The 11,225-nt window shown below is 37.6% G+C and overlaps 1 protein-coding gene across 2 annotated transcripts in view; it reads left to right on the top strand.

The window, feature by feature from the left end:
- The window catches only part of LOC123767940 (uncharacterized), an 18,256-nt gene extending 7,132 nt beyond the window's left edge, over positions 1 to 11,124 (top strand). For both annotated transcript variants that reach the window (XM_069306629.1, XM_045758127.2), the window contains 5 exons: positions 4,852 to 5,057; positions 5,240 to 5,488; positions 5,925 to 6,108; positions 7,871 to 8,043; positions 9,726 to 11,124. In XM_069306629.1, the coding sequence (XP_069162730.1) occupies positions 4,852 to 5,057; positions 5,240 to 5,488; positions 5,925 to 6,108; positions 7,871 to 8,043; positions 9,726 to 9,920 (1,007 nt within the window). In that variant the 3' untranslated portion in view covers positions 9,921 to 11,124. The remainder of the gene's footprint in view (positions 1 to 4,851; positions 5,058 to 5,239; positions 5,489 to 5,924; positions 6,109 to 7,870; positions 8,044 to 9,725) is intronic.
- The last annotated feature ends 101 nt before the right edge of the window (positions 11,125 to 11,225 follow it).

The raw sequence follows: 11,225 nt of genomic DNA, 5'->3' as shown, positions 1-11,225 counted from the left end.
AACTTCACTCCAAACGACAACAATATCAAGATAGTCCTTCAGCTCGAAGGAAAAGTGGTAAACATCCTGAAGAATAATGGAGGGGAACTTCAACAAGCCGCCGGCTTCCTGTCCACATCGAGGTCACTAGAGATGGTGGCCTTCAGGTAAATTCAGGCAAGGTGATTATGAGGATAAAACACTTAGCCAGTGCAACTATATAGCACCTGGAAGGGATATACGGACAAGGAGCTGGGATATGAAGACAAGAAGCTGAGATATGAGGACAAGGAGCTGGGATATGAGGACAAGGAGCTGAGATATGAGGACAAGGAGCTGAGATATGAGGACAAGCAGCTGGGATATGAGGACAAGGAGCTGAGATATGAGGACAAAGAGCTGGGATATGAGGCCAAGCAGCTGGGATATGAGGACAAGGAGCTGAGATATGAGAACAAGGAGCTGGGATATGAGGCCAAGCAACTGGGATATGAGGCCAAGGATCTGGGATATGAGGCCAAGCAGCTGAGATATGAGGACAAGCAGCTGGGATATGAGGCCAAGGATCTGGGATAGGACGGAGGGAAGGAATAGTGCCGTATAACCCGTTCTCTTCAATAATACATGACACATTGCCGTCGAAATTCCCAACGGACAAAGAACGTGGTACTATAAATCAAAGCGGCTCGGAAATAACCACGAGAAGGTAGGTTATAAGATCGCGTGGTTGCGTGTATAATATATCGTGTATTATATATATATATATATATATATATATATATATATATATATATATATATATATATATATATATATATATATATATATCAACAGTATTTTATATGAGTGAAGTACTGTATACCAAAAAAAGATAAGATATAAGCTGTTAATTGGGTGCTAAAATCATCAAGACATATAACGCCGTAAGACAAGGGGATATAAATTCTGTAAGTTTAGATTTAAACCCGAGTAAAATACAGGTCTGGAACATGTTGCTAGGTAACATTAGACGTTTTGGTTGTTTCAAGCGAAGGTTAGACATGTACAAGAGTTCTAGGTTGGATAGGAGCTGCCTCACACGGGTCCAAAGAAACCATCTCTTTATTATCTGTACTATCTGTTCTCGAAACCTTTCCTGCATTACTGTTGCTAGGCTTAGCTAGGTAGATACCGGGGGGGGGGGGGGGTTCCTCAACCCCATCACCCCCTACTATCTTGCGGTTACCTTGCGATGATTTCGGGGCTCAACGTCCCTGCGGCCCGGTCCCCGACAAGGTGCAACAGCTGGTCGTCAACCAGGCTGATGGCCGCGGCTGCTCGCAGCCTGGAGTATGAATCACAGCCTGGTTGATCAGGTAAACTAGGGGAGAGAGAAATGTGAGAGTTTGGTGGCTATTAGGGTTGTGATAGGGAGAGGGTGGGGGGGGGGGTAGTAATTACTGTACATCTTTCTGTATTTTTTCCTTAATCAATTTAAAGTAAGAAAATGATTTCAATATAAAGATAACAGAATCGTCTGTATCCTAAATAAGATGTCTTTATCTCACTGATAACATTTGTTTACCTAACGTTATATTTCTATCACAATCTAATTTGTTCAGAGATAAAATAGTTTCTATCTTATGCTTATCAGTAAGTCCAGCAGGTTATTCACTCTGCATATACACTGTTAATTTAATTTAAATTAAATTAAATTCTTTATTCAGGAAAAGTACATACATAGTTAATTTACAAACATAATGCTGGATTTATAGATAGAGCTAGTACATACAATACCTAAAGCCACTAATACGCATAGGGTTTCGGGCAAGGAATACCTTCAGTATTGAAATATGCTTATTTTTTCCGGTAATAGATTCATTGATCCGTTTTGCTTATTTCATATCCAAACATGAATGTATGTTAGCCTCATGTTATTTTCAGCTTAACTGAGCAGAGGAGGTATATTGAGCGCCCCAAGAACGTAATTATCTTTTCTCTCTCTCTTTTCTTTCTCTCAATAAGAATGATTCTCAACGTGAGGATAAGATAAGTTCCTTCTTGGGATCTTTCCTTTTCCTGAAAGATTACTGAAGAATAACCCAACAAGATCTCTACGTCTCTGAGCCAGTTACCATCTGTTCAAACTCTGCCTCTTCTAGCCTTGGCATACACATGTTCTATCACACACACTTGCTGAACCATGGAATGGTCCTATTGGATGTAAATTGGCCTCCGCCAATTACCAATGTCCCATGCATAATATCCAGTAGTATTTACACACGTGCATCATACCTGGACTACTAATTAGCCATTGCCTCGACTACTAAATTACTACAAACCTTTATTGATCCAACGTACTGACATCAAGAACGTTACTCTGTCAATTCTGATTTGTAAGTTCATTAATATATATATATATATATATATATATATATATATATATATATATATATATATATATATATATATATATATACATATATATATAAATATATATATATATATATATATATATATTTGGCTGTTGATTGCTGGTGTTGACTTCTTGATGTGTAGCGCCTCACAAACGTCAAGCCGCCTGCTATCGCTGTATCTATCGATGATTTCTGTGTTGTTTACTAGGATTTCTCTGGCGATGGTTTGGTTATGGAAAGAGATTATATGTTCCTTAATGGAGCCCTGTTGCTTATGCATTGTTAAACGCCTGGAAAGAGATGTTGTTGTCTTGCCTATATACTGGGTTTTTTGGAGCTTACAGTCCCCAAGTGGGCATTTGAAGGCATCAAGCCGCCTGCTATCGCTGTATCTATCGATGATTTCTGTGTTGTTTACTAGGATTTCTCTGGCGATGGTTTGGTTATGGAAAGAGATTATATGTTCCTTAATGGAGCCCTGTTGCTTATGCATTGTTAAACGCCTGGAAAGAGATGTTGTTGTCTTGCCTATATACTGGGTTTTTTGGAGCTTACAGTCCCCAAGTGGGCATTTGAAGGCAACAAGCCGCCTGCTATCGCTGTATCTATCGATGATTTCTGTGTTGTTTACTAGGATTTCTCTGGCGATGGTTTGGTTATGGAAAGAGATTATATGTTCCTTAATGGAGCCCTGTTGCTTATGCATTGTTAAACGCCTGGAAAGAGATGTTGTTGTCTTGCCTATATACTGGGTTTTTTGGAGCTTACAGTCCCCAAGTGGGCATTTGAAGGCACAACTATTATTGCACAACTATATTCTACCCACCTCAAGACTCCGCTCCAATATATATATATATATATATATATATATATATATATATATATATATATATATATATATATATATATATATATATATATATATATATATATATATATAATATATATATATATATATATATATATATATATATATATATATATATATATATGTATAATATATATATATATATATATATATATATATATTATTAAATATGACCGAAAAAGTAAGATTAATAATTCTAACACGAATTTTCTCAATCTTTCGTACATTATGCTTCACTGCTGGAGGTAAATAAAAAATCACTTCTCCAAAATTCATTTTTATTTCTAGTCTGACGCGACACGGGCGCGTTTCGTAAAACTTATTACATTTTCAAAGACTTCACAAATACACAACTGATTAGAACTTGCGTTTCCCTGATTTTATATCTACATTTGAGTGAGGTGGGAAGGGTGATGTGGCATTACATTTGAGTGAGGTGGGAAGGATGATGTGGCATTAACACAAGACAGAACACTAGAGGATATTAATAGGGTATTAAAAGTATCAACACAAGACAGAACAGAAACAATGGGTATTGAATAGAAGTGTTTGTAGAAAGCCTATTGGTCCATATTTCTTGATGCTTCTATATTGGAGCGGAGTCTTGAGGTGGGTAGAATATAGTTGTGCAATAATTGCACAACTATACCCACCTCAAGACTCCGCTCCAATATAGAAGCATCAAGAAATATGGACCAATAGGCTTTCTACAAACACTTCTATTCAATACCCATTGTTTCTGTTCTGTCTTGTGTTGATACTTTTAATACCCTATTAATATCCTCTAGTGTTCTGTCTTGTGTTAATGCCATATCATCCTTCCCACCTCACTCAAATGTAATGCCACATCACCCTTCCCACCTCACTCAAATGTAGATATAAAATCAGGGAAACGCAAGTTCTAATCAGTTGTGTATTTGTGAAGTCTTTGAAAATGTAATAAGTTTTACGAAACGCGCCCGTGTCGCGTCAGACTAGAAATAAAAATGAATTTTGGAGAAGTGATTTTTGATTTACCTCCAGCAGTGAAGCATAATGTACGAAAGATTGAGAAAATTCGTGTTAGAATTATTAATCTTACTTTTTCGGTCATATTTAATAATATATGTCTACAGGAAAGACTGCTACCAAAATATACTAATATATATATATATATATATATATATATATATATATATATATATATATATATATATATATATATATATATATATATATATATATATATATATATATATACACACACAAGAAGGTACATTGGGTTTCTATGAGTACATAGCATGGTGCGTTTACATTTTTGTAAAGCCACTAGTACGCATAGCGTTTCGGGCAGTATTCACAATGTGTTCACAATGCCAGAGTATCACAAGTCATTTTGTTATACAGGCGAAAGGCAGACATATCCAGCTCTGTCGTTATTCCAAAGTACATCATACATATGTTCTGTCATCCCTCATGCAGACATTGAACACGTCAGAAAAGTGAACACATATAACCTAGAAAACGATCGTTATACTACCATATTTAAATTGCTGATCAGTTATACATCAATTAAAGGCATTAATATATTGTCATTTGCTATCATCTAGCGAGAATTACCTGTTTCAGGCGAGTGGCTACACATCCTCGTTCACTTCCTGAAAGCTTTCCACTATGGAGAGGAGGACTCTGGTGCTGCCACCAACACTACTGACTCCTCCTCGGGGCTGGTGATCAACCTTGCTGACTACCGGCTCCAGGGACTAGGTTACTACTGGATTGCTGCCACCACCGTCTCTTACACCTTCTACCTCGGCATTGGCGGCTTCCTCCATGTTAGTCTTCAACTATAGGAATATTATTCACTCGTTAATTTCAGATGAGGAATATTAATTGGATTAATTTTGTTTGCGACAGATTTATATTGCAAGTAGGGTGCATAGATCAGTGGTTCATACCGATAAGTTGCCCCCGAGATCCGCCTCTTATATCCCATGTTCTGCTGTTCATTCCACAGTGGTATTATTACGTTCGGCAGCGCGATCGCCCCGAAGAATGGAAGTGTCAGCCTAACAAGTTCATGTCGCCGGAGCTGGAGCGTCACGAGATCCTGCTAGGGTCCTTTTCTCTCCTGCTTGGCTCCACCGTATCCTCCATCATCTCCTGCTACATCATGAACGGCGGCAGCTCCACTATATACTACAACATCACCCAGTACGGTTGGCTGTGGTACTTCGCCTCCTGGCCCGTTGTCTTCATCTGGCAGGTAGGCTCCTGGGCGTACACACTTCTCCACATAAAATTGTTTTATTTTGCTAAATTTTCTTCATAGCCTAATCAACACTTATAAATGTTACTATAGAAAGCACAGAAGGGACATAATAATTCCTGCAGGATACTTAGAGGCACTGCCAAGTACAAGACAATCGGGTCACGAGAAAGTTGCTTTCATACATTTTTACTCCGGTTGTGTAAGAAATGTCTAAGGCTATTTTTTCTTTCCAAATTCCTAACTTGAATTCTTTGATAAAGATGCGGAAGTTTTAATCCACTTTTTAATTTGATTCCACTGTGTACAAAAATAGCTTCTATATTATATTTTCAGGTATTATCATGACTTTGAATACAGAACTCTCAGCTGTCTTACGTTCTTAGTACCTGACTGATTCCCTGGCATGTAATAAGGTTCCTCTTGTGTACAGGACTACATGACGTACTGGCACCATCGTATCTACCACATGCCCTTCCTCTACAAGCACTTCCACAAGCTCCATCACAAGTACAAGCAGCCCACAGCCTTCAGCGTCACCGCCATCCACCCCTTTGAGTTCCTCCACATGCAGGCTGTCCTCGTGAGCCCCATGTTTCTCTTCCCAGTCCACTGGAGTGAGTGCTCGGCTTCAACCCCTTCCTAACAGTTGTTGTTTTAGATTCAGCTACTCAGAACAAAAAGTTACAAGTTGCATGGGCTATGTTGAGCCCGTAGTGGACTTACCTGGCACAGGAGCGGGGATATAGAACTGTGTTCCTAACAGTCAGCCTTATCATCTAGTAGCCAGTCCAGACTCCCCAGCATCCCAGCGGATAGTCTTCATTCCTCCATATTTTACCTTTATGCTCATCTTGTGAGCAGTAGCGCAAAACAAGAATTATAGAGGGCATAAAAGCTCTTTATTAGACCTCAATGGCATTCTAGCAATTTATCCTGGCTCCCAGCATCCTAGTAATTAGCCTTGGTTCCTCCAGCATCCTAGTAATTAGCCTTGGTTCCTCCAGCATCTTAGTAATTAGCCTTGGTTCCTCCAGAATCTAATAACCCCTGACCCTTTTCCTGTAACCTTTGAATATCAAGCCCAGACGCCATGTCAAACTTCTGATGAACAGTGATAATTCCTCGAGGTAGTTAAGAGATATCAGCTTAATACCCTATAATGTCCCAATGACCAGATCATTGTACTATTACTTCCTTGTGACTATTCCTTTCCCCATAAAGACTTTAGTGGGTTTCCGTGACTCTTACAGTGTCTTAGTGACTACCTATGTCCCGCATAGTTTCCAGGTGAATTACCTTATCCATTGTTATCTCCAGGTGATGAGGCCTCATTAATATGTTAACTTATGACATCTTTGTGAATCCTGGCCCATGTCTATGTCATATTGCCTTCAAATGAATCCCATTCTTCTGTACTGTCCTATGACCCATACTGCTCATGATAGCCACCTAGTATCAGATTTTTCCTCAGTGACTTTACTTTCATCTCTGGCTCCTTTGTTCAGGGTCAGGTGATAGACCTTCATGGTTCTTTAGTGCTGTTCAGTAGAGGCTAGTAATTTTTTTAAATTTTTAATGTTCTAAGTAAAAAAAATCTTTACTCTAAGCCTTCTGAAACTGTACTGATTTTTGTGCAGCATGTGGGGGTTATATTTTGCATTTATCAATTATTATTTATATTTACCACTACAGTTGTTTTCACTTACAGGATGCTGAATCATAGACTTGGGTCCTGGGGCAAGGTTGCTCTCTGGTTGATGCATTTTTCTTTCTAGGGCGATTCATACAGATTTTTCTCTATCTCTCACTCGGTGACTTTTTCAACAGTGAGACAGCTTGGTTTGAGTGGGAAAAGGTTGGGTTGAGCTCTGCTGGAGTATCTGCCTTCACAGGCTGAAGCAACATATGGTGTTTGTTATTTTGTTGTACTATTCTCCCCTTTAAATTTTTGTTTTCTTGGCATTTCCATATCTAAGTACAGGTATTTGTGGTTTATGCGAGTATGGTTATCTGGTATGGCTGTTGATGGAACTTTTGTCTTTTTGGGGAACTTTTGACTTTTGTTATACTGGCAGCAAGTTGGCTTCTTGATGAGTAGACGCTTTGGCTGCATTGGAGGATATTTCTGAAAGCAGTATTATAAGTTCAGGTGAATATATTTACTTTAATCAAGATGAGGCAAGTGATCAATTTCACAGGGAAAAAAAAGATTCATACCTTTTTTTTTTTGTTACAGTGAATAGGTATGTGCTTTCCACTGTCGAGACATATAACCACAAGGGCCTTCTTGTGCCAACTTATTTGTTCACACTGTATGTTGATAGGTTGGGGAACTATTATTTAAATTCAACTTATTCTCTTTTCTTCGGCCGACAGCTGTGTTTGTAACGCTGCTTATGTACCTCTACTACCATGGGATCATCGACCACTCAGGTATTAACTTCAAGGCACATTGGTGGCAACCGTGGCAACCTGACTGCATCTTCCACGACAACCATCACCAGTACTTCCACGTCAACTTCGGCTTCAACTGCGAGCTCTGGGATAAGGTTAGCTGAGAGAAGTGTTTTTACGAAGAAGGGGTTAGCTGATGCATGTATTTTATTAAGGTTATGATTAGTTGTTGTAGTTCTTTCAAAGATGAGGTTAATACAGGATTGTTTTAAAGTTAAGACTAGATGATACATATGTTCTGCCAGGTATGAAGGTAGTTGATGTTTTTCCATATATATAGAATAGTCAACTTATGCAGGTGTTTATTCAAATACATGAGATTTGTTGTTGCAAATGATTTCCAAATATGTTTAGTAGATGCAGGTGTTCTTCCTTATATGAAGCTGAAGAACGTGTTCTTTCTAATATGAAGGTAGATATACCTATCTTCCAAGGATCAATCGATAAAAGTGTTCTTCCAAATACTGTACAAAGTTGATGAAGGTATTTTTCTGAAGATTAGGTTAGTCTATGCTGGTTAAAGAATGAGATTATTAAATGCATATGTACTTAAACATATATTACCCAAGTTGCTAATAGTTTTACAACTCAAAGGCAATGTGGAGTATTTTGTTATCAGGATCCTAGGTAATAATAATACCCAAGTAAATATCCTAGGTAATGGAACCACATGAAATATGTATTAACATTTTAAAATTCCAAGTTATAACTCTTGTCATTATTTGTACCAGATATTAAGATTACTGTATTTCAATTCCAAAGCGTTGTGGCATCTATAGTGCACACCGGTACTCTTTGGACATTTTATTGCACAGTAAATTTTGAGTAAAAATTAATGTTCGATTAATAAAATTAGTCCATCAGTAGTGGCTAGGTTGAAAAATTAAAAAGTGTCAGTTTAAATGTTTGAGCAGAGAAAGTGGTCAATTCATTTTATCCCAATAGTTTATGGCAATAAATTTTTAGCATACGACCTACTTTTTACATCATTTTAGTGCAGGGCCTAGTATCTAAATGTTTTAAACCTAGGATGTTCTGGCTCTAGTGTTTAGCCAATGACCTGTTGCTGTCAGTGCTTTACCCTAGGACCTTTGGGTTTCAACATTTTAACATGGGATTTGTCTGCTTGGGCATCAGTACTGATAATGAAATAGAACATAAGAATACAGGGAACCTGCTGAAGGCTTATTGGCCTGTGTGAGGCAGCTCTTATTGGCCCACTTGAGGGGGACTTCTAATTTTGCCCAAACTCATATATATGCACAATTTACGAACCTTTACTCAAGACAATTCAGCGATTCCTCATTTATTATGTTAGTCAGTAATTTGTTCCATAGATCCTCAACCCCTATTTCCAGACAAATATTTACCTATGTCTTTTCCGAGTCCCAGCATATCCAATTTGTATTCGTTGATTTGTGATATTTTGTATATGCATCTACATACAGTATAACACCTCCCTAATATTCTCTTTTGTTATACCAATTCATCCACTTGTATACAGTACTTCAGTCTTATCACCCCTTATTCTTTTTGTCTTTCATGAAAATGTAAATTAAACTATCTAAAACTCTCTTTATAAAAGGGGCTTCTGATTTCTAAGGGTATTATAATCTTCATATTTTGGTTGAATACATCCTGTTAAACTAAGCATTCAATGTTTTAGACCAAGGACATTTTAGCACGAGTCTCTGTTACATAACTAACCTAAGCCCGAGTTAAACACCCAGTGCTAACAGAGTACCATATCAACAATATAACATGTTATCCTCCACAGATCCACGGCACATACCGTCAGAAGGATAAGGTGTACCGCGAGGACATCTACTATGGCAAGGGCAAGGAATTGATCCAATGTACAAGAAAGGAGCTGACGGAGGAACTGGAGGAGAGAGAGAGTGAGAACCATCTGGCTTACCGTGGGCCACAGCGAGATGACCAGGTGAAGGAGATCAAGAGCAAACTTAGTTAAGTTGACCTGGGCCAGACCTAATGTGAATGGAGGTGTAGGTTATACTCACCAACCATTTGAAATAGACCATCTTATTACCTCACAGACCACTTGGATTGGATATTATTCAAGTAATGCTAATCCACCTCGCATATTATTTGAACTGGTCAGTGTCTGACAAGTGCTGACTCAGCTAACTAGTATTTTATTGTACAATAGGACCTTCAGGTATTGAATCTTTGATCATTTACCTTGACTGGATTGCTTATTCATTTTCATGATTTTATGTGATTAATATCTACAGTTACACATAAAGCATATAGTATAATTCCGAGATGCCTCAACTATTCGTTTAGTTTACAAAGTCGAGTATTAAATGGAATGAAAAATGCACTGTGTATGATCATTCTAGTAGATTTAATGAGGCACAGTCGATTATAATTTCTGAACTCTTTTTGGTTTGGTGTTGGGCTTAAGGCCTATTAATCGCAAGAGTTAATACCACCACATGGCCTATCAACTGCTGATGTGTTGTTAAGGCGATCACAAGGTCTGTCAACCTCTGGAGGGCTATTAACTCTACATTAGTACTATGGGTTGTTTGAACATACAAAACAAATTTTGATGCTCAAATTTCACAGTTGGCAACAATGATATTCCTGATCTTTCTCAATCCTTCCTGAATCATTGACTCGAGTAAGCACTTCAGTTACAGCAATCCTAACCTAGCTTAATAGGTTAGATTTTTTTCCAGAATATTTTCTTCCTCTTGGGGTGTAGTCAACATTGTGCCTACAATGTTCCATTGTAGGAACATTGAAGGCTGACTCAGTTATATTATCTAGTTTGTTAATGGTGCATTTTCCAAAGAACTATTCATGTTCGTTTTCATCTTAATAAATAGATGAAAAACAGCTTTGAATGCTTTACTGTACCAATGTGTAATGCACGAGACAAAATATACAATTACAGTACTGATACAACACAAGATTCTTTTATATTATTCTTAAATTTGTTGTATTGGGTGAGCAAATGCCCCGGCTACTTACGAAAGCTAAGGCCACAAACACCTTACAGATCAACAAGCAATTATACATTAGTTATGTATTCTAAGAATGTTGTATATCAAAGCTGAAGTGACAAAGGGAGAACTGAGAACAAATAATATTTTTATACATGATTTAAAAATTATGTATATTGTAAATAAAAATAAATACAATTTGTATACATTCTTTCCTTTTGATACTACTGTACTTCACTCTCGATAAGTTTAATAAAATCCAACACCCCACCATATTCTAGAGAGGTTTAAATATATAAAATATA

Source organism: Procambarus clarkii, chromosome 58 (genome assembly GCF_040958095.1).
Source record: "Procambarus clarkii isolate CNS0578487 chromosome 58, FALCON_Pclarkii_2.0, whole genome shotgun sequence".
NCBI lineage: Eukaryota > Metazoa > Arthropoda > Malacostraca > Decapoda > Cambaridae > Procambarus > Procambarus clarkii.
Note: the sequence above shows the minus strand (reverse complement) of the source record. Positions and strands in the feature narration are given on the sequence as shown.